At 41.9% G+C, this 25020-nt stretch overlaps 1 protein-coding gene across 1 annotated transcript; it reads right to left on the reverse strand.

Moving 5' to 3' along the window:
- Positions 1-18597: 18597 nt before the first annotated feature.
- LOC119794683 (kelch-like protein 10) lies at positions 18598-24045 on the reverse strand. Its single transcript, XM_038302331.1, has 5 exons — positions 23912-24045; positions 21120-21606; positions 20392-20985; positions 19004-19153; positions 18598-18922 (listed from the first exon to the last, which is right to left on the reverse strand). Exons 1-5 carry the CDS (start codon positions 24043-24045, stop codon positions 18605-18607), a joined length of 1683 nt encoding a protein of 560 aa, XP_038158259.1. The 3' UTR covers positions 18598-18604.
- Positions 24046-25020: the final 975 nt, after the last annotated feature.

The raw sequence follows: 25020 nt of genomic DNA on the forward strand, positions 1-25020 counted from the left end.
GAACTTTAATGACTTAATAATGGCCTAAATAGACAAGTAAGAGCTTAAAAACAGACAGTGGAGGATCGTGACCTTTGATCGTGGTTCCTTACAGCAGGTCACCCAGAAACTCAGCGAGAAAAGAACCCAGGATCACAAAATTACTGATTTATAAAAGGTTTTAATTCAGCTTAACTAAAATTTTTGAGTTGCATTTAAGCTATTAGTATTTAATAGAATACAGCCCGCATTTTATTTTTTTGTTTTATTTTAATAATTAACCAAACTTAATCAATTCTTCCTTATTACACAAAACCAAATACACAAATGCACAACATTAAGATGTAATTTAAAGTAATTATCTGACCATAAAACAGTTACATAAAGCAACGAATGTCACATTTTAATTTCAGTTATCAGCAATATTAAGTAGCATACACCTATTCAATATTATATGGCAGACTCATGTTGAAATCAATACCTTATTTTTAGTTGTTCCATCTCTTCTTATTTGAATACAATTTAACTTCCTTATAATGAGGAAAAACAACATAATTTTCAGTAGTAATTTGACCATGAAGCAGTTATGTAGATCTACTGCATCGCTTATCAATCATGAATTAAAGAATTTATAATAAAAACAATTATTTCATGGACATCAAACTTTGCTATAGAGGAAAAAATACACCAGAGGTAATTAGACAAATGAAGGAAAAGCACATCAGCACACTCCTCAATTTCATACCATAAAGATTGAGGAAATGATGTGGAACCCCTGAACGCAACGCTGCTTAAAAACAATGAAAGGGAAACAGCAGAGATGTACCACTCAGACAAAGAGGAATAATCAACCAACCGACTCTCTTGAGTCATCCTGACGTTGTGATTAACACTAATCAGCACCAACAGGAACCAGGCAGATGGATGCAGGAAAATGAAGCGAGAGAACATAGAACAGTCTATTTTGGCTCAACTCCAAAGACTTAACAAGCTTTCCATCGCTGTCATGTCATCACTCAATTAAAAGGTTAGTCCATGTTTATTCTTTCTGTTAAACAGATTAAGGAAAACATCAACAATCGCTTATTAGCTAGACTCACAGCCTCTGGGCAGAGTTCAGGCTAACTGAGCTTTATCTGTTTTTTCTGGAGAAGACAGAATGATCCGATTTTTTTCCAGAGCCTACCTTTTATCAAAAGTCGCTTGGGACAAAGAACTTTAGACCTTCCTCCCAAGTACAGTAACTATACTCAATAAATTACCATGTTTAGTTTTTCTATATGTGATATAAAGTCAACTTCAATAGAATTAAATCAACTGTAAATGCTTTAAGGATTTTAAAACTGCATTTCAAAAAAATGTTACTCTTATTTTTATTGTTTTCTTTTGTTAGCTTACAGGTATGAAAGTTTTTTTTCTGTATATAGTTAGCTTCTCTTCACTGATTTCCTGTTGCATCCAGAAAAAAAAATGAAATCCTCATTCTCCTGCATAAAGCTCTATATGATCTTATATCAGAGATGAGATTTATTCTTATATTCCTAACAGAGCAGGTTTACTAGTGGTTCCTAGAATTTCTAAAAGAAGAATGGGAGGCAGATCTTTTAGTTCTCAGGTTTCCTATGTAAAAAACTACCAGTCCATCCATCCATCCATTCATCCATCCATCCATCCATCCATCCACCCATCCATCCATCCATCCATCCACCATCCTCCATCCATCCATCCATCCATCCACCATCCACCATCCATCCATCCATCCATCCATCCATCCATCCACCATCCACCATCCATCCATCCATCCACCATCCATCCATCCATCCACCCATCCATCCATCCATCCATCCATCCACCATCCATCCATCCATCCATCCACCACCCATCCATCCATCCATCCACCATCCATCCATCCACCATCCACCATCCATCCATCCATCCATCCACCATCCATCCATCCAGCCATCCACCATCCATCCATCCATCCATCCACCATCCATCCATCCATCCATCCATCCATCCATCCATCCATCCATCCATCCATCCATCCATCCATCATCCATCCATCCACCATCCATCCATCCATCCACCATCCATCCATCCATCCATCCATCCATCCACCATCCATCCATCCATCCATCCACCATCCATCCATCCATCCATCCATCCATCCATCCATCCATCCATCCACCATCCATCCATCCACCATCCATCCATCCACCATCCATCCACCATCCATCCATCCATCCATCCATCCACCATCCACCAGTAAATGAGTATGTCGTCAATGTACACGAAGAAGAATACATTTAAAAAGTCTCTGAGAACATCATTTACGAGGGCCTGGAAGCAGGCTGGAGCGTTAGTTAGACCAAAGGGCATTACCAAATATTCGAATTGGCCCAAGGGTGTCTTGAAGGCTGTTTTCCACTCATCTCCTTCTCGGATCCTAAGGAGATGATAAGCGTTTCTTAAATCCAGTTTAGAAAACACAGTAGCTCCCTGTACGGGTTCGAACGCAGAGGCGAGGAGAGGAAGTGGGTATTTGTTCTTAACTGTGATCTGGTTCAAACCCCGGTAATCAATACAAGGTCTCAGGGAACCATCCTTCTTCCCCACGAAGAAGAACCCGGCGCCCAAAGGAGAGGAAGATGGGCGGATTATTCCAGCAGCTAATGATTCGTTGATGTATTTTTCCATGGTTTCTCTTTCAGGCTTAGAAATATTATACAACCTGCTGCTAGGTAGTGGAGCACCAGGTAAGAGTTCAATGGCACAATCGTATGGTCTGTGTGGAGGTAGGGACGTCGCACTGACCTTACTGAAGACAGGGGCTAGGTCATGGTACTCAGAAGGAACTGAAGAAAGGTCAGGAGAGTCCATCTCCCCCCCACCTCTAGGAGACCCCACCAAGGGGGCAGCTGAACGAAGGCATGTTTCATGGCATGAAGTGGACCACGATTCCAGGTGACGTTCGGTCCAATTTATGTGAGGATTATGCTTCTCCAACCATTCGAAACCAAGCACCAGCGGGGAACATGCAGAGGGAAAAACAAAAAATGTTATAGTCTCTCGGTGGTTACCTGACAGAAGTAGCTCGAGGGGCTGAGTTTGATGGGTAACTTGATGGAGTCTCTTCCCGTCAATAGCGGATACACTGAGAGGCTGAGTCAGAGGAATGGTTTCTATTTGGAGTTGTTGGACGAGGTTAGAATCGATTAGGTTCCGTTCACAGCCTGAGTCGATGAATGCAGAAAAAGAGAGGCTTTGGTTAGCACAGAACAACGTGGCGGGAAGTAACAGTCGAGGAGATTTTTTAGTGTTAATTTGGCCCGCCAGACTCCTCAGATCCTCTGGCGGGCCCAGGCTTTTGATTTAGCCGGGCAGGAAGCGATGAAGTGTCCACTCTCACCACAGTAGATACATAGTTTGCTTAGAAAACGCCTTTGCCTCTCCTCTGGGGTGAGCCTAGTGTATCCCACCTGCATGGGTTCAACATCCCTTTCGCCCCCCGAGTGAGAGGCCTGAATAGGCAACGGTAGAGACTGGGACTTAGGTCTCTGAATAGGCGGCTGCTCTTTAGAGGAAGAACAAACAGTCACGTTATGTGAGGCAGAAGAAAGTGTCCCCTGCTTCCTTGAACTGTTTCTGGCACGAATTCTATTGTCCAATCTAATGGAGAGACGAATTAGATCTTAGAGGGTAGCTGGTTCGTCGAGGGTTGCGAGCTCATCTTTAATGTGCTCATTTAATGCCATGAAAAAGGCTCCCTTAAGAGCGCTTTGGTTCCATCCGGAAGCTTCCGCTTTAACCCGGAAGTTGATGGAGAATTCAGCCACCGAGGAATTTCCCTGTTTTAGGTTGAAAAGAGCTCTGGAATCAATAGTTTGGTCTGTTTCTTGGTTGAATACCTGGGTAAATTCTGAGATGAAATCAGAGTAATAGCAGTTTAAGCTATCGTCGGCGGCAAATCTTGCCTGAGCCCATTCCAAGGCTCTTCCTGTTAACTGAGAGAGAATGAAAGTTATCTTTTTGTAATCCGTGGAAAAGCTGCCAGGGGAGTTCTGAAAAATCAATCGACATTGAAATAAAAATCCTTTGCAATCCTTCATGTTACCAGAAAATCTTTCTGGAAGACTACGACGGAACTCTGATGACGTCACTGCTGGTGACCTCGGAGGCGGAACTGGACCCGGAAATGGTTGTTGTACCGATGCAGCATTAGCGCTGTTCATGTAGTTAGCATAGCTTTGAATAGCTTGATTTTGTCTTTCAATGTGGGTGTTTAACTCACGTAGAGCCAGGCCGTGTCCATGGATCTGGGCCGCCTGTTCCTCTAGTCGACGGATGTAGTGATCTGCTGGGCCTTGAGTTTGGCCGCAGTGTTCTGTCATGATGGGTTCACTAAAAGCGACCCAAGAATGCAGAACACCACTAACGGACACAGGGATGAGAGTTTAACAAGTTTATTATGCACAAGCACACAGAATGTACTGGTTCTGGTTCGGGGCCTGGATACTGGTTCACCGGAGTCTGCGTGAGAGACAGTTCAGTTAGCGTTGCCAACAGAGGTTTGATTTCCAGAGGATCACTGATTGTACCTTGGGGGTTCTTGAGGTTAGCTTTGGGAGAGTCACTGTTGAATCTGGAGAGGGGTTCATCAGCAGAGTCCGTTTGCTGCTTCAGCGTCTCACGTCTATAATGAACAGACCTTGGTTTTGGGTTTTCCAGCTCTAGTCCAGAGCTGCTTGGAGGTTCTCTGAGATTCCTCAGGTTTGGCTCTGAGGGTCGGCTCGGCAGGTTAGCTCTTCCAGAGCTTTCACAGAGGAGACACAGGTTTCCTGGAAGACAGAGACAATAATTTGAATCCAGGCTGGATTCAAAGTCAAAGAGTTTCACTGAGGATCTAGGCTTAAGCGCTGACCAACTGGAACAACCCTGCGGCGTTGAGGCAAGGTCTGAAGACAGCTTAAGTAGTGGATCCTCTGATGGTCTTGATGAGCTGCAGCTGTGCAGGAGGCTCCCTCAGAGGATCCACAGCGGACTCTGCTGGAGAAAGGTGGAATTTCTCCAGCTCCCAACAGTTACTCCCATCACTGTCCATCCATCCATCCATCCATCCATCCATCCATCCATCCATCCATCCATCCATCCATCCATCCATCCATTTTCGGACCCACTTATCCCTGCTGGGGTCGCGAGGGGCGTTGGTGCCTATCTCCAGCTCTCAGTGGGCAAGAAGCAGGGTACACCCTGGACAGGTCGTCAGTCTGTCTTAAAGCTTTTTTATTGATAAAGCATATAGTAAGAGTGGTTCAGATTACCCTGATCTATAGCTATCTCTGTAGTTATGCTGCTATAGGCTTAGGATGCTTGAGGACAAAAAAGGGGCCCCTTTTCTCTATCTCTATTCTCCAATTCTGCATTATTTGTTAGTCTCTGTTTTTTTCTCGTCATATTAGCTTTATCTGGTCTTTTTGCTGTTTGGCTGTGACATAATCCTGGAGAGAAATATCAGCTGGTCAGCTACCATCAACAACTCTCATGATGATAGTGTTGGGTCTGTTTCTCAGTGCTTAGTCCTATTTCTCATCTGGACATAGCCATGGGCTCAGTTTTTACTGTGACTAACTGGATGTGCTCTCTTTCATCACCTTGACAAGGAAACTGTCCAAGAGCTCAGTTGCTTAACTGTTTCCTGCCTAGATAGAGCCACCTATGGAGCTACTTTACAATTACCTATTCTAAAACTGAAAATAGCTGCATGTATGGTTTGCCTGAGAGATTGCCCAAGAGTAAAAGACACAATGCAACCAAAATTTCTGCTTTCTCTACATGCTCATCCAGAAGGAGCTGCAATTAAACATACTTAATATGCCTGAAAAGGCGATCAAATTATGCCAGGCCTGTTGATGACGCAGTGATGCATTTATGTAAACAACCCAGGAAAGGAATTGGGCATTCACACAACAATCACTGCATGAAAAGTGGGATTTTCGTCAATATACGGCACTGTAGATTGTCGTGGAACTTCAGGTTAGCGGCAGTTTACGGCAATTTGCAGGCTTCGCCGAAAACTCCCGTAAATTGTCAGAAATTGACGTGGAATTTCTTAGGCAGTGTTCCCCCCATGCCTCCCACCCATGGAATTCTAGGGGAGGCTTTAACATGTAAATTAACATGCTGTGAGCTATACAAATGCAAATCAGAGTTGCAGGGGGGGGGGTTTTACCCCAAGTGACATCTTTCTAAAAGGTAAGAAAATCTCTGATACAAAGAGATCAGGCTCAGTATAGCCTCTTACATTTTAGCTTGAATTGATTTATTTAATTAAAGTATAGAGACCAAAACAGATCTTTAGCTGACAGAGCAATACATTTAGAGCAGTAATAATTTTTTTTTTAATTCGCATTTAAGATAAAAAATTAAATGTTGTCTGTCAATATGCTCAATTCACAATTACCTAAGTGGAAAACTTTCAAGAAATGATTCTGAGATGATTCACTTTATAACATGGCGCATTATCCTGCTGGAAGTAGCCATCAGAAGATTGGTACACTGTGGTCATAAGGACATAGGTCAGCATGCTAAATTGGTATTAAGTGGCCCAAAGTGTGGCAATAAATATCCCCCAAATAGATGGTAGAAATAGATCAGGCTCAGTATAGCCTAATTATAGACTCTTACATTTTAGCTTGAATTGATTTATTTAATTAAAGTACGCTAGATTACTGTGTATGCAAATGTTATGTAAAAAAAATACACAAAATAATTTATTTCAAAAATTAGTTTTAATCAGAATCCGTTGGCTGTAATGGCGGTTGGCAAACAATTTTTTTTTTTAGATTTCCACTTTTTTTTTTTTATTATTGAATATATAAGAAAACGTTAACAATCTCAAATAACAAGTCAATAACAAATATTTCAATACAAAAAGAAATATCACAACTCCTGCTTTTGAAAAATACAATTAAATGCACAGTGTGGAACAAAGTATAAAATAAAATAAATAAAAATAAATAAAATAATAATAGTAGTTAAAGTAAATTAATCAGTGGGGACTACCAACTGAAATTCTTCAATTAACTCAAACAATTTAATTGCATTTAAATTCTGCATCTTTCTCAGACATCTTTTGAAAAGGGAAAGTTCATTTTTGAGAGCAGAGATTGAGAGGGAGCATTTTGCATAGCTACATTTATGGATATAATACTTTGTTACAATTATTAGAATATTGATTAAAAATTCCAAATTTTTTTTCTTTAATGGATAAACCGAATTGAATGTTTTGCCAGCAAATAAAATCTAAATTTATTGTTTTAGAAGACAGAAAGGTTCGAAGTTGATCCCATAAGTTTAATATTTCTTTACATTCATAAAAAAGATGTTTAGTTGTTTCCAATTGAGTTGTACAAAAGCCACAATTCTCAACATTAAACTTAAATCTCTCTCTTAAAAACTCATTTGAAGGATATATGTTATTTATTATTTTAAATTTTAATTCTTTATATTTAGGAGGAATTGGGAATTTCAAATAATTTGTCCTAATTTTGACTATCATAGATTTCTTAAAATTTTGTAAGAGAGCTGTGCTTTTTGTTCTTCCTGGGTACATATTATTTACAGAATATTGATTCAAAAACTTGTTGTTGCATTTATTATCTCTAATGTCCACCTGCTCAAATTCAATCTTTTGGAGTCTAAGAATAAAGGAATTAGGTAAACTGTTTTTAATAGAATGATTGAGGACATCAGGGATACTACGTAAAACTTTCTTATAAATTCTTAGTGAACAATCGTTTCTAAACTTCCTGTTAAAATCCTCCAAACTTAGAAAATCACCATTACCATTTGGCAAACAATTTATAGGTGCATTACCGCCACCTTCAATCTTAATATTTTGAAATTGTCTGGTAAAAGTCCAAGGTAAAGTGCTTTTGCTACCTATCCAAACCTGTAGAACTTAATATATTATGCAGACAACAAAAAGTTTCAAATCTCTATATGCAGAAAAATTATAAGCATACCTTCAAAGACTTGTAGCTCTAACTGCAGCAAACACAATTGTAGTGTTGAGGGAGCGGAATACATATATATTGCATTTTTTGTGTAGAAAATGGTCAGAAAGCATGTACGGTTTATTTTACTATCTTCTCATTTATGTTATTTAAACTCATAAAGTATGAATAACATACATTGAAGTTTTTGGATTTGCCGTGAAAATTAGGAGTATTTATAGTTTAGCAAGACAAAATATACCTTTTAAACTAAAAATGGACGGGGAAATATGGTATTTGTACATAACAATTGCAAACTGCCCTCCAAAATAGAACCTTCTTGTGCTTTTAATTTGTATGGGATTATTTCTGTTGCACGCTAAATGTTGCAGTAACCACTCCGTGCCGACAGGGTGCAGTGTCGCCGAGATAAAACCGTTTTCCACCTCCGGCATCATGTTTGTGTTACTATACTCAGAAGAACTTCATCTCCAGTTACCGTGTTTGTATTTTGTTGTTACGTGAACAATGGCTGCACGACGTCTCGCGTTCAACTCGCCTCCAACTGCTCTTAGTCCACAACTTTCGGCCAGCCCGCAGACTGACGAGAAGAAACTGCTGATTGCTATCAGCGGACTGTCTCGTCAGCTTACCCAGCATACTGCCGACATGAATGAGCGGCTCACTCAGCTGGAGAATTCGGTTGCAGGTTGCAGTCCATAGAGGACAAGATGGCGGCTCTGCAGTCGAGCAACTTTGCGGGATATACGAACTCGAGGAAGAGAAGACGGGTGCACAACGCCACGCTAGCGGTAAATATATGTTCGATTACTGGTAGCTATGCTAAAAGCAGCCTAGCTTAGCTAGGCAAGCTAAAGACAACCTAGCCTAGCTAGGTAAGCTAAATGCAGCCTAGCCTAAAGCTTTATTAAAGTGTATTTTTTGTGATTCACAGGAAGCAGTACACCGTCTTCACAACTCGGAGACTAATTGCAGGCGCTATGAACCGGAGCAGGGGTAAGATTTAAAGAATATGCTTTCATTCTGCAGTAAAAGGACATGGATACGGATAAATACCGACCATAGCTTTACTTTTTTTTTTTTTTCACAGACTACTCTCGCCTCACAATGAGGCGGTGACCTCCTATTTGCTCGGAGCCATCTCGGCAAGTCCAGATTTGCACGATGTTGATAAAGACGACATTGTGTGTAAGTGACTTGTTTTAATGTTTTCTCCTTCCTTGTTACTGTGACTTGCGTTTGATTTTTTATTCATACCACTCTCATTTAATTGTTTTCCAGCTGCCTGTAAGACGTATTATGAGACGGTACGCAGGAGCTTCAGATACACGCTGCTAGCCAGCACGCTGCCTGCGGAGGCTGCCAGGCAATCTGCTCGGAGTCGGGCCAGAAGAAAGAGGGTAAGACTTTATTTGGTGACTATTTTTCAGGTGCATTGATAGATGTGTTGTGTCCATACGCAGTGCGCTGATTCATTGTTTTTTTTTTCAGCTGCTGAAAGCGAGGCAGAGTGTGCTGGCAGATGAGGAAGTGGAACTCTGGAAGTCCGCCACCGTCGACCTCATGTCCGACGAAGAAGATGGCTTCGTCGGCGGTGTCTCTGGATGGATTGTACGGTCGCCGCCATTTCGTAGGCCGGATCTCACTGAACTATGTGTTAAGCTGCAGTCCCGGTTAGAAGCGATGCCGAAGTACAGGGCCACGCACAGTAGGCGTCTGCACACCGGACCTGCCTCGGAGGGAATGCTGCCAGTTACCTCCAACCCCGAGGAAGCAAACGGACCGTTCACGGACTTTTAATTTTTAGAAACGCATGTGTTTGGATACGCGTTGTATATAGTTGTGTGTGTGTGTTTCAACAAAGCTCTTTCTTTGCATAAACAGCTTCCTGGCAAATGTTCATTTCCTGTATAAATTCATTCATGTCCTTGATGGTAGCATAATAATTGTGTAGTAGTGTAGGATAACATAAATACACACCATATGAATGAATAAATATATGAATGAATAAAAAAAAATATATATATATATATGAATAAATATATATATATGTAAATTTATATGTAAATATATATATATGCCAACCAATCACGAGCGACTTTACTTGTTTAAAAAGAAGTGGTTCCGTCCAATACTCAGTAAGAAAATTAAAGCCTGGCGTGGCCACGTGTGGTTTTGCTGCCAATCACGAGCGATTTCACTTGTTTGAGAATAGTGGTTTCAGCCAATACTGAGAAGGTTATTCAAGCCAGACCTGGCCAGCCGCGCGGGTTTACTGCTTTCATATGCTAATTAGGGCCATTAGTACAGCTGATCGCTCTCCACATACGTCATGGTCCGTTTCCGACAATTTGTGGCCCGACAAACGCGGACAAGCACGGGTTGCAAATTGTCGGAAACTGGCGAAAATCAGGCAGATCTGCGGGAGTTTACGGGGGTTTACGGGGACGAAAATCTCACTTTTCATGCAGTGAATGTACTGCGGTTTCAAAAACTCCTTCATATGCGTCCGACAAATGCAACCTTCTTTTCGCCCGGGTGGTAAAACATATCCGTTATATCCTCCGTAGCATTGGGTTTCCCATGATTCATTGCGAGTCCAAGCAAGCCAATTGCTCCGTGCTCAGAGAAATTAAGGGAAATGGTGACGAACATTGGTGAATATCGTAGGTGCAGTTTAACATAATACAAGTATGTGAATAATTTAGTCTTAAATTGTTGAAAATAGTTATCGTAATTGTCATGGTTATTCAGTCAGATATGTCCTGGGTAACATTTTGTTTATGAAAAGGTTTAGTTGTCCCTTAAAAAATGGGTTTGGCTAACATGTAAGCAGTGGCAACTAAAGGGTGCTAGGGTGCGTCCCTACTTACCCAATGAACTACATTAAGACAGAAAATATTTAAATTATAAAATAATTTTTTTTGAAACATATTAATATATTGTTTAGAGGTGCAAGATAAATATTTAATCTTTAATGACAGGTAAAGCTATTTCGCTCGTCGTCGGATTGGTGATGTATTTCTACCCTGGGGCGCAAAAATCGTAGCCCACAGACTTTGGTTAAACATTGTCCATGCTCAGTAGCTCCTCTTTAATGCCAAAAATAGGAGCATTCTGTGGTGCAGCTCTCCTGCGCTCAGAGCTGAAAGCAACTTTATTTGCACACCACCTCCTGCCACAGCGCTGATGTCAGAGTCGTCTGTTATATTGTGCAACTGACTGACAGGTTTAGAGAATTATTTAGCAGCAAGGCTTGGCTAACTGTATGCAGCGAGGCTAACGCTTTATTCTGCTTTCCCTGCCTTCTTTTTCAAACATCAGGATCTGACCCAGAATGGATAAAGATAGATATGACTGATTTAAAGCACTTTTCAGAGCATTTTATAATGTTGTTTTTTGTTGTTGGCATTCATGTAAATATACTGGTTTGATATCCTCATATACAGGTGCTGGTCATAAAATTAGAATATCATGAAAAAGTAGATTGATTTCAGTAATTCCATTTAAAAAGTGAAACTTGTATATTATATTCATACATTACATACAAACTCATATATTTCAGATGTTTATTTTGTTTAATTTTGATGATTACAAATGACAACAAATGAAAATCTCAAATTCATCATATCAGAAAATTAGAATATTACTGAAGACCAATAAAAACAAAGGATTTATAGAAATGTTGGCCAACTGAAAAGTATGAACATGAAAAGTATGAGCATGTACAGCACTCAGTATTTAGTTGGGCCTCCTTTGGCCTGTATTACTGCAGCAATGCGGCGTGGCATGGAGTCGATCAGTCTGTGGCACTGCTCAGGTGTTATGATAGCCCAGGTTGCTCTAATAGTGGCTTTTAGCTCTTCTGAATTGTTGGGTCTGGTGTATTGCATCTTCTTCTTCACAATACCCCATAGATTTTCTATGGGGTTAAGGTCAGGAGAGTTTGCTGGCCAATTAAGAACAGGGATACCATGGTCCTTCAACCAGGTACTGGTAGCTTTGGCACTGTGTGCAGGTGCCAAGTCCTGTTGGAAAATGAAATCTGCATCTCCAAAAAGTTGGTCAGCTGCAGGAAGCATGAAGTGCTCTAAAACTTCCTGCTATGTGGCTGCGTTGACCCTGGACCTCAGAAAACACAATGGACCAACACCAGCAGATGACATGGCACCCCAAACCATCACTGACTGTGGAAACTTTACACTGGACTTCAAGCAACGTGGATGAAGTGCCTCTCTTCTTTTCCTCCAGACTCTGGGACCTTGATTTCCAAAGGAAATGCAAAATTTACTTTCATCAGAGAACATGACTTTGGACCACTCACCAGCAGTCCAGTCCTGTTTCTCTTTAGCCCAGGCAAGACGCTTCTGACGCTGTCTGTGGTTCAAGAGTGGCTTGACACAAGGAATGCGACAGCAGAAACCCATGTCTTTCATACGTCTGTGTGTGGTGGTTCTTGAAGCACTCACTCCAGCTGCAGTCCACTCTTTGTGAATCTCCCCCACATTTTTGAATGGGTTTTGTTTCACAATCCTCTCCAGGGTGCGGTTATCTCTCTTGCTTGTACACTTTTTTCGACCACATCTTTTCCTTCCCTTCGCCTCTCTATTAATGTGCTTGGACACTGAGCTCTGTGAACAGCCAGCCTGTTTAGCGATGACCTTTTGTGTCTTGCCCTCCTTGTGCAAGGTGTCGATGGTCGTCTTTTGGACAACTGTCAAGTCAGCAGTCTTCCCCATGATTGTGTAGCCTATAGAACTAGACTGAAAGACCATTTAAAGGCTTTTGCAGGTGGTTTGAGTTAATTAGCTGATTAGAGTGTGGCACCAGGGGCCATCAATTTTGAACCTTTTCACAATATTCTAATTTTCTGATATGATGAATTTGAGATTTTCATTTGTTGTCATTTGTAATCATCAAAATTAAACAAAATAAACATCTGAAATATATGAGTTTGTATGTAATGTATGAATATAATATACAAGTTTCACTTTTTAAATGGAATTACTGAAATCAATCTACTTTTTCATGATATTCTAATTTTATGACCAGCACCTGTACATTTCTTTGGTTTTTGGTATACATCTATTTTGAAGTTATAGCCCCAAATCTGATATCTCTGCGATGACGGTACTGCCGCTGAAGCTCCTCAACAATTAAATTAGTACACAGAACAGTAGTGAGTTTTTTTTTACAGTCGTTCAAAACACTGATTTGTGCGGAAAATACAGAGGTTAAAAAAAAAGTATTTTATGTTTTAGACCTGAGCTTTTTACATGGATGATTTCTACATTCTCAGTGCCCTTTGCTCTTGCAGAGCTTCTCTCTTGTTTGTCTCAAGGATGTGGTGATCACCCCTCTGCACTCTGAAACCCATTATTTTCAGTGGCCTGCCCCAAGCAAGGCTGCAAAATAACCTGTTTCAATTGTGTGTGTGTCTGATGTCCCTGGAATTTTTTAATCAAGTTCGACCCTTTACAGGACACTGCACATTGGAAGGTTTAACACTAGGATGGAAACAATTTTCTTGTCAAGTACCTTAGGTAAGTGTGTTTTAAGGAAACTTATTACAGGTAAGCCATATACCTAGCATAGTTTTTCCATAAGCAGAGGTACATGGACCACAAACTGCGTCCATCTGTAATGTACGGGAATCTGACCCAAGATACAACCAAGACAGGTCAGTGACTTTTACAGATTTTATTTGAGAAATGAACAGGGAAGCATAACGGGAGCCCCTGACTCGGGAGGTCCAGAGCATTAAGAGCCGGTTAGAGGCAATTACCTAAGTTAAGAACTGAAGTCCGGTTGCAGACAGGGTTTGCTGGGGCACGGGCCCGTAGGCAGCTGTCAGGTTGACAGAAGTTTATTCAGTGGGGCTTTCCAGAGACGTGATCCAGAGGGGTCCAGGCTCAGCAACAGTGTGGCAGATCCAGCAGCAGTACAGGCAGGGAGATCCAGGAGGGGAGGTCCAGTTCCAATCCAGGTCCATAAACAGAGTCCAAAATCCAGAGACAGATCCAATCAGGGTGCCAGGCAGGCAGGCAGAGGCAGAACAGGGACAGGCAGGCTCGGTAACAGAAAGCAGATCAGGTCGGGCAACAGGCAGGCAGACAGGTTTGCAAAAGGAAAGCTGGAAGGTTCGCACGGGTAGGTACAAGACAATCTGGCACAGGTAGCTGATCTGAATGGGGCTTAAAAGCAGGTGGAAACAGGTGAAACCAGTTAAGGGCTGATTGCAGGTGAGGTGAAGCTGAGCAGGAGTGCAGAGTGGACAAATAGGCCAGCCCCAGTGCCACAATATTACACCATCAGCAAGATGTGCTGGTCTTCCCTCTGAGCAAGAAGAGACAGCAGTTCTCCTGCAGCAGTGGGTGTGCCATTATGAAATGTCGATTGATAAGTTCTATTATCCTGACATAAGTAAGTAACCTAAGGACATAACAGAGAAAATAGCTGCGTTATAACGTTATTTTGTAATGCATTTTTACAAACATTTGGTCCAGTTGAGTACTGGGCTGGGTAAGACGAATAATAACACCCCAAAAGGTGAGAAAGTGTTGTCTGCACCAAGGTACTGAAAACAAAATGCTCTAGCAAGTCACATCTAACGTTGATTTGGAAAGAGTGTACAATGTGATTCCTTCGAGATAAGCCTGAAGATTGTTCAACTTTGAGGAGTGCCTTTGTAGCTTCTTATGTAAGACTTATAGCTTATTCGGGGCAGATGAATGTCATATGAGACAATAATAAGATTGTGATGTTGATGAGATAATGCTGAGATAATGCTAAACCTGAAGTGAATGGAACAAGATTTGCTTAAGCAGGCTGAAATCATTCTGAGTCAATGAATTTTTTTGTGATCTTTGCTTTGTAAATCTTTACTGACACGGAAATGACTTGTATTCCGAGAAATTGGCAAATATGTGAAGTACAATCCTGTTTAACAGATGAGTGTGTTGGTGTGGGTAAGGCAGCAACAGAGCTGTAAACAGCAACAAAACAAGAAGCGACTTGTGAGTTTTTGTTCTGTTTTTTAATGTTTTCAGAGATCTATTGCAACCATACCAACAAGATAAACGTAAATTTTGAAGATAAAACACCTCTGCTACCATCTATGAACTCCCCACGCCCCTTCGCCGTTCATCTGTCTAGTTCCCTTTCTCCATCATTTTTCTGCTTTACTCTACCCGTAGGGTCCAGATAGGGATCTCCCCCAAAATCCTGGACAGAACCCACACACAGCACCCCCACCATCATTGAATACCACAGAACAAGTGAGTGTACACCTCTGTCAGAAGTTTTGTGGACAAGAGTGTGGGTACACCTGAAGTTATGTGTGATTGAATCTAAAAAAAATGAGATAAGACCAGTCCTGTTTTGTGGCAAATTGTGGTACGCCTGTGCCTTGTATGCCTGTGGTCTACAAGTGCACAGTAGTAGGAATCTCTGTCTGAGCAAAGCAGGAAGCAAAGACTTCTGCACAAGATGGTGGCGATAAGGGTGGGTGCATATTATTGTGTGTATGTGTGTCACCAGTGAGGTGGGACGGGTTCAGTGGCAGGACAAGCTCATCCATGCTGGTATTCGTGAGAGGCTCCATGGCGGGATGGAATGGGGGTTTGTGGGATAAGGCGGGGCACAATGGCCGGGAAATGCCCTAATCCTGCTTCTTAAAATCTGCCTCTAAAACTAAGGTGTAATCACACAAAAAACACAGTATCATCTGCAAAGAGCAGTGTACAAGATGTCTTAGAGTCCTATTGTTCTGTATTACAGCAGGATTGTGCTTATTTAGCTGCATATTTCTTCTATGTAAAAGAAGATATCTAAATTTAAAGGGACACTATGCAACATTTTTCAGTTAATTAATGTGTTCCATAACGTTTTGGATGATTAAATGAGTCATTTCAGGTTGAACAAAGGTATTCTCGGCCGCCCTGGTGGTCTGTGGGGGAAATACTGCACTTGCAACTGCAGGAGCACCGACCCGCACCCACAGGCTCAGAAGTCTCGTGAGAGTCAGTCTTGCTTTACGGCGAGAACTGCTAGACGCCCCCAGTTAAAAGCATTCTCGTTGCTAGCACAGTGGCGATCCTTGTGCAGTTATGCTACGTTCACGCAGCAAAAGCAGCAAAATCGCGTCTGCTGCTTCCTTTTTGCTGCTTGTACCAGTTAGTTCTGACTCGTGGCTGAAGCAGCTTTGCTGCTCCGGCTGTGTCTGAGGCGCGTTGGGCGGAGCTTCACTATCCTTTCTCTGCCTAGCAGCTATATTTGCTGTGATCAGTGGGAATAAAGTAGTTTTAATATGTGTTTAAGTGAGGAAAATACACCTGAAAACGTAATCAGTGCAGTCAGTTCATTCAGATTATTATCCTGCCTTCAATATTTTTTCTGTCGGAGCCGCTCAGACCCCAACATACCAGCGGGGCGCCAACAGTATGGATCCCTTCATCAGCAGCGGTTCACCGCGGCAGCTGGTAGGTGTTTTTCATCTAAATAATCCAAACTGCATATTCTGCCGGCAGATTTCTGCATTTTAAGTTAATTTAGGCGTCAATAAACTATTTAAGAGGAGAGATCATCAGCGCTGTGTCTCTCTCCCTGCATCAAACGCACCCGACGCGCTGCTTCAGCTGCTCAGACGTGCTGCGCCTGGTGCTCAAAACGCGCCGCGGGACCTTTTGTTGCGCCTTGACGCGCGTCAACCATTGACTTTGCATGTAAACTCGCTGCTTCTGTCGCGCCAGCTACGTCCAGTGTGAACGCAGCGTTAGTCATTCGCTGCTAAGCTCAAAACAACCGCGCCTGGCTTGACGGAGAAACCAGGAGAACAGCTGTGCATATTTACGACAGTGCACTTTTACTTTCGCCCTCTGGAGGGAGCCTCACTGGAAAATCAACACCGGTTGCATAGTGTACCTTTAAGGATTTGAACAAGGAATGATTCCATTGTGTTTGACATTTTGTCAAAAGCAATGTTACAGTACTTATCAAAGAAAACCGGTCTTACTTTGTATTACTGTGTGAAATGAGGTCATGGAAACTGTACCTGCTGTTTGCTATGTATTTAGATTATGTAATTTTTATCCTCCCTGCTTTAATTAGTTTAGGTTTTGTTAATTGCAATTGCATACATTGAATATTGCTTTTCTTAAGATATTTGTGTAAAACAACTAGGTATTTACTCAGGATCCTTAAGAGCAGATGTTGCCATTTTTGTAGCCTCAATCATTCCTTCCCTTGTGTTACATAAGGGTAGGAAAAAAAACAAATGACCAATAGTAAACATAGATGCATATTAGTATGAATCCACTCTCCTCTTGTATTTTTTTACTGAAACATTTTTTCTAAACATCTATTTGTGATAAAGAAAATAATACCATAATAACACAAGTAACAATTTACTGCTACAGATTCAATTCAATTAATTTAAATTCAGTTTATTTATATTGCTCCAATTCTCAACACACTTCAACTAGAGCTACTTTACAATTAAACAAGATTCAACCAGACCATACGGTTATCGTTTTCTATCTAAGGAACACCAGTTGATTGCATCGACTCATTGACTCTATGGCAATCCCTTACACTAAGCATGCTTGTAGTGACAGTGGAGTGGAAAACTCCCTTTTAACAGGAAGAAACCTGCAGCAGATCCAGGCTCAGTGTGAGCGACCATCTGCTGAGGCCGACTGGGGCTCAAGGAGACGGAAGTGGACATATACATGTCATGATGGGGTCCTAAAATTTGCCCGCATGCAGAACACCGCACAGAGGCAGGGTAAAGGTTAACCAGTTTATTGAAGAATGCAGAGAGACAAACATTGAACTCAGAGGAACAAACTAAGGGGAATCCAGCGGTCTAGGGAAATTCTGAGAGACTAAACAAGGGGAATCTCTTCTGGGGGAAAAAATCCAGCGGTCTGGAAAAACTCAGAGAGACCTATCTAGTGGGGATTCTCCTATATGTGTGCAGATTTGACACTATTCACCAGAACCATGTTGTCTGAGCTCCTGATGAAAGGAAGCTATAAGAAAAAACACATTTGAAGCTGCAGTTTCTCTTGCCTGACACTTGTGAGCTTTCAAGGTTTCACTCGCAGATCAGTCTGGCTACTTTCCGTTAAAGAAAATTTGGAGCCGTTCACCAAACGAACGTCCAATCAGCGTTGGCTTTGAGGCGGGTTGAGGTGTGACGCAACGAGAAGCGCGACGGTTCAGTCTAAAGAACATGGCGGCTTCAGCCGATGAAACTAGCGTTAGCGTGGCTATCGAGCAAGTTTTATCGGAATTACAGAGTATTTCTTCACTGAAAGAAGAGCAAAACACTGCTCTGGAGGCTTTTCTCAGAGGAAAATATGTTTTTGCTCTTCTCCCGGTTTCGGCAAGAGTTTGATCTATCAATTGGCTTGTGTCTGGCTTGTGGTTGTGTTTTCGTCGTCGCTCTGTTAGTACGTCATATGCTTCGCTGATCTGATTGGTTTATTTGGCCTGTCTATCACCAACATAGGCCAATCAGCTAACCAGTATTTTCACAAACCAAGCTTGGTGTTGCTACCGAGGAAGAACATCGGCTAGGTGTGCCATGAAGCATTCTCAACATTTATTTACTTGTCTGCCTGGGACAGGATGGCAGTAGCATGGGGGATTCGCTCCACCGTGCAGCATTTGATGGCCCCGCGGGGAACCTGGAGGTCCTGGACAATATTCCATGTCTTTGTCTTCCAATCATAGCGCTCGACTTCAGCGGTCGCCACTTCATCATCTTCAGCTAGACCACCCACTACATACAGCTGGTCCTCCAACAACACGACACCAAAGGCTCTGCGGGGGTGCACCATGGGAGTCAATGTGTGCCAACATTGAAACGAGGGGTCATAAGCCAAGACCTCAGATATGACTCTTCTATCATCGCAGCCACCAAGCTGAAAAAAGAAAACGGCAAATTTAGAACCAGAAAAGCCACAGTTGAATTTAAAACAACTAGTTTCTTTGACTCTCTTTACCACATAGAGCTGATCGTTGTAGGCAATGACACCTACTCCCGAGCGACCGGTTTCCATTCGGGTGATAAAGGTCCACTGGTCGGTGTCGGGGTTGTAGACCTCACAAGAAGACAACTTGCCAACTACAGTAAATCCACCACAAATGTATATCTGAAGGATGAGGAAGAATGTTAGAAAATGCTTTAATTTTATTAATGTAAATCCCTTTTATTGTCCCACAATGGGGAAATTCACCCTCTGCATTCAACCCATCCCCTTTGGGAGCAGTGGGCTGCCATTGTGTGACTCCCAGGGAGTAGTGTGGGGTTAAGGGTTTTGGTCAGGAACCCATTCTCTGAGACAGAAACTGGTTTACTTCACTGAGAATGAGAACAATATGGACTTTGCTATTGACTGGTGCATTGCCCTTACTACACCTTGTCGAAAGCCTTTCTAGATGGGACTAAACTCTCGCTACTGAGGGTGGACCCTGCCTTAAAAAAATCTTGGTCTGTTCTGCCATTGCTCATAAACATGACCCTAAACCACATGAACATCTCTGTCACCATGTACACACCTGATTTAAGGAGACAGATTATCAATAGTTCAAAACATTTAATGCATTTTCTGCAATGAAGCCATACTTGATGGTTTAATTCTAAGTTTATTCTAAGTATTTTAAGTTGGCTTCCCCTTCTTAATTTTTAATATTCTGACATCTTTATAGTAAAAGAAGACACCAAGGCATGATGTCATCCCTGGAAGAGATATTTTATCAGATTTATTAACAGATTTCTGCAGCTTTTACCTTTTTGTTACACCTATATGTTTAACATTATCAAAAATGGTTCTATTATCGGCTGCTCAGTGGGGCAGTGGGTAGCACTGCCTTGCAGCAAGAAGGGTCCCAGGTTAGATTCCCGGCCTGGGGTCTTTCTGCATGGAGTTTGCATGATCTCCCTGAGCATGCGTGGGTTCTCTCCGGAGTACCCGGAGAGAACCCAGCTAACTGTTAGTTAATTGGTTTCTCTAGATTCTCCTTAGGTGTGAGTGTGTCAGTGAATGGTTGTTTGTCTCTATGTTTCTGATGGAATGGCCTGTCCTTGCCTCTCGCCTGATGACAGCTGGAGATAGGCACCAGCACCCCTAGCGACCGTGCTTGGGATTAAGCGTGTAAGAAAAGGGATGGTTGGATGGTTCTATCATCTGGTCATCTTTGTGTCAAAGATGGCCAGATAAAATAGAAAAAACAGTTTGCAGGCTATAAACTGAACTTGTTCAGGAGGGATAACTGCACACTTATCCAGGCAGGACACACTCAAAGTCTAAATGTATCCATGAAAGATCCCCAGGTGATAAAATCACAGATCAAGCCTTGATTTTTTTCTCCTGATAATTGATCTACTTACCTTGCCGTGCAGAGCAGCAGATGCAGCATCGGTCCTACGGTTTTGCATTGGTGCGATCAGAGTCCATTGGTTGGTGTCAGGGTTAAATCTTTCTGAGGTATTTAAGGTGATTACCATGTTGTGGCCACCCATTGCATAAATTTGGTTGTCGAGCATGGCCACACTTAAATAACATCGAGCATCGTGCATCGTCCCCACCTCTTTCCAAGTTTTGGTGGCGAGGTTGAAACTTGTCACAGAGTTCAGACAGATGTTATCTTTAGACCCGCCAATGAAGTAGATGTTTCCTTTAGAGTAAATGCAGCCACAGAACTGTGGGAAAGCCAGTGTATTATCATACGCTGTACTCCAGCTGTCTGTTCGCACGTTGTACAGGTCAATCTTGCCAGAGGGATAGTTTTCTTCAAAGCCCCCAATTGCCAGCAGCACATGAGCGGGCAGACGGTAGGAGGACAGTGGTCTCCTCAAGCCGCGCTGCCGGAGGATCTTTATTACTCTGACCACCATATTCACACAGTGTTTATTGTTCCTAACAAGATCCTCTTTGCAGACAGTCATAGCCAAGTAAGTAGTCGGCAGTAGTATCAGACGGACCTAAATAAAGACGAGAGGAAGAGGCTGCTGGTAATGATCATATAAAAAAAAAAGCATTCAGACATTGAATTTCTGGGGTACCTCAAAGTGTACCAGATGTAAGATGATTTTTAAAGCCCCCAACATTCACTTACTTTACTCAAAAGTATCTCCATGTGACGCCTGCGTTTGTCAGGGGCAAACTTCACCCAGCGGAGGATGGCCTCAAACACAAAACTCTCATTTCTCACGTTCAGCTCGGCCCTTCCAATAAGGTCTACCAGCCGCATCACAGAGAGCAGCTGGAAATCAGCACAGAGCTCCACCACCTCTTCAAAGTGTTCCAGGATGTAGAGGTAGGCCATTTTCTTTAGATCAAGGAATTTGTGGAGTTCTGCCAGCTTCCAGGTGTTGATGCAGTTCTTGGAGGAGATTTTCTGCTGAAGGAAGTCGCAGCAGGCCTGCGTGACGCCACTGATGGCGAAGTAGTCCGCTGCTTCCAACAGATCCTCCATAGTGTCCTCCGTCAGTTTAACACAGGAGGTGTATGCATATTCCAGGATGAGCTCCATGATATGGGATGACACGTTGGGGAAGCTGTAGACTTGCTGCTCTGTTGATTGTTTTCTGAGAAACAGATCCCTGTGGGATCAAGATCAGACATACGAAGAGAGATTTTACGCCACTCCTTTTGTCAGGTTACAACTAACAACAAGGATGTAGTTTTTTGGGATTTCGACAAACAGAAGGGCTGTGTCTGAACATCCACCCTAATCACAATCTAGGATAGCATGTAGAGGTTACACCATTTTAGATGAGTGTTAGGTTTATTCAATGATGATTCTAAAATTAATGTGTGCTTATAAAACATTTGTGCAAGGGGATGCTCCACTCCTGTCTCATGATTCAGTCAGGAGACCATCCTGCCTTGTCATTCTGATGGAGCATTCTGTCTTCATGAACTGATCAATTGTTCTGTCAGAACAATACTCTGTTTGTAACCATGCGTCATGTCTGTTAATAAAATGCTCTGCGGAGGAGGTCCAGTGGGAGACAGTGTGTTTGAGTCTGGGGTTCAACTGTCTCTCCTTTCTGCATAAATTGTATCCATAAGTTGTGTATTTTAGTTCTTCTTTTTACAAAATACCTAAATTTTATGAACCCGACAATGAGTATCAGAACGTCTGGTGCAGAGGTCATGGATTAGCGGTCCAGGGTCCAGATCCTGACCCACCTGCTGGCTAATCCGGACCCAACCTTATTTTAAACATCCATAAATTACTGCATGTACGACAGGAGTGCACCGCTTCTCATGTTTGTATGGTAAAGCTGTCCGGAGCGTCGGTAATTTCTTAAACACAAAACAGAACAGTATTGTTCTTTTATTTTCAATTTTCGATACTTTCAATCTTGTAGCCTTGAACATCGCTTGCTCTTTCTGTTTTTCATGGGACTTCAGCATACAGTGCACCTCGCAACGGTGTCATCATTCCTCACCATGGCTGGTTCTAGGGGCCAGCGTGTAGATTAACCTGACTCCGCCAGATGGATTTGCTCTGCATATCCATCTGGAAACCTTCTGTTGAAGTAATTTTGGGAAGGGGCGAAAATACTGGTTAGCTGATTGGCCTATGTTGGTGATAGACGGGCCAAATAAACCAATCAGATCAACGAAGCATATGACGTACTAACAGAGCGACGACGAAAACACAACCACAAGCCAGGCTACTCTTGCCGAAGCCAGTCGGGAGAAGAGCAAAAACATCTTTTCCTCTGAGAAAAGCCTCCAGAGCAGTTTTTGCTCTTCTTTCAGTGAAGAAATAAAACTTGCCCGATAGCCACGCTAACGCTAGTTTCATCGGCTGAAGCCGCCATGTTCTTTAGACCGAACTGTCGCGCTTCTCGTTGCGTCACACCTCAACCCGCCTCAAAGCCAACGCTGATTGGACGTTCGTTTGGTGAACGGCTCCAAATTTTCTTTAACGGAAAGTCTCCAGTCTGATTTGCGAGTGAAACCTTGAAAGCTCGCGAGTAAAGATGGTCTCATGAGGCTACGTGTAGATCATGTCCTGGCCCCTGTTCTGAAGACATATTACTAAAAAGAAATTCTAATGATAATATCCGCTGGAACAGGTTACCGATAGGTCCTTTGGATCTATTTAAATATTTTTCTTTACAAATTCTGTTTTACTAATTATTCAAAAACAATAAGGCGATAGCTTCAGTGGTATTGAGATAGGATCCCAGTTTTCATCTGCTATTTTTTTTCTCACAACAAATAAAAAAAGCACAAATTTTTACAGATTTACAGTTTTTCTTAAGTTCTAATTCAAATTTGATAGAAAACAGTTTTAATTTAAATTAAGTCAAAAATATCTAAAATTCCTAAATTATAAATGTATATGGACCTCATAAGAAATAGAATTTTTATTGAACCTAATTGAAAAGAAATTTCACTTCATGCAGCTCTCTTAATATATTTCAATCCCTTGCCCTGTTTTTTTTTATGTCATGCTTTTCTGTGGCACCATGAAAACACGCTGGCCCCCTCCTGGCCCCCTGGTACATTTGGTCTAGATCCGCCACTGTTCCTCTCCTTCACTAGACGTGGATATACTTATATTCTGCTGTAAAATTAGTCCTACATTTTCGTTTTTCACTGCTTGCGACTCAAGTATAACCATCACTGCTTAATGTTTTTACATTGCATCATTTTACCAAGTCCAGTGGATATTTTTTGAATTTTTACGGAATGACTATGACCTGGATGACTGAGAACCTTCATCAGCACATTGCATCATTTTACGGTTATTACTGAGCAACTTGGCTCAGTTCTGGCATGTTAATTTAGTATCTTTCAAACCTCATAGCCTTTCTATAACTTTATAGATTGAGATCAGCAAAAAAATGGTTTAAAGAAAAGTTAATTTTAAATAAAGTTGTTTACCTGAAGTAGGCGCTTGGCTCCATGAGGACGAGCTTATGGACCTTAAACTCTGCATCTTTGACTCTGATCATGGCGTCGCACAAAGTTCCCTCCAGGTACATCTCCTTCCACACGTTATTAGAAGCAGTGCCCATTGCTTTGAAAAGTTTTAAATGCTTTAAAATGATAAAAATAAGGCTTTATTGCTGCTAAACCGGGGTTTCAGCTTCTGGCTCTCAACTGTTTTTATTTAAATAATTATTTTGTTCTCATCATTTCAAAACTGTTATTTTACACTGTGTCTGTTTTCAACTATATTTACCATGGAAACAATTTTGTCAATAAAACTATGTTTGTTCTAATGTAAACAAGGTACTGCAGTTTAAAAATCAGGGCTCTCTGAAGCATCTCAACCTTTTCAAAAGTGTGGTGGATCCGGTCTTTCCAAGGATGACTGCGAGCCAGTTAAATGTAACAAACTGCATTTCTCACATTTATCATATTTTTGCATTAACTAAATGGGGTGAACAAGCACATGCACAAGCATCATTTCATGGGCATTACACTGCTGTGCGTTATGCATAAGTTAGGCAGTAAAATATGCTGGAAATATGCTCAGGACTTGTTATGAATATGCTACGTATACGCCCAAAATTGAAAAAATACATAGAAAGTGCAGCATATGCTAGCGTTTTAGAAGATTCTGGGACGTCAGGCGTACGCTGGCTAAATCAGCAAGGTGTGACAGGGCCCTTAAAGGAATAGTACACCCAAAACATGTTTAGCCTTCATTTTCTACTCACCCCCATGCTGAACAACACTCTGGAGTACTTTTTTGATATCTCAAATGCATCTGGGGATCTGGGAGGCTTCTTGCTGTATGCTGACATTCAAATAATGGAGGTCTATGGCGCCCGAGGCAGAAAGGTCCATAAAAGTCCACAAAAAACGTGTCAATATTCCTCCATACTGCTCGTCCAATGTATTCCAAGTGTCCTGAGTGGGTAGCGTCCAGAATTTACTCGAAACGAAGTCATTTAGAATGTTTTTAGAGCATAAACAGTAGTGTATAGGATTTCCTAAAAGCGCGTTCACGAGTCTATGGAAACCGCGGCAGACCAAACCAGACG

Source organism: Cyprinodon tularosa, unplaced genomic scaffold (genome assembly GCF_016077235.1).
Source record: "Cyprinodon tularosa strain WSP-4 unplaced genomic scaffold, ASM1607723v1 ctg487, whole genome shotgun sequence".
Classification (NCBI taxonomy): domain Eukaryota; kingdom Metazoa; phylum Chordata; class Actinopteri; order Cyprinodontiformes; family Cyprinodontidae; genus Cyprinodon; species Cyprinodon tularosa.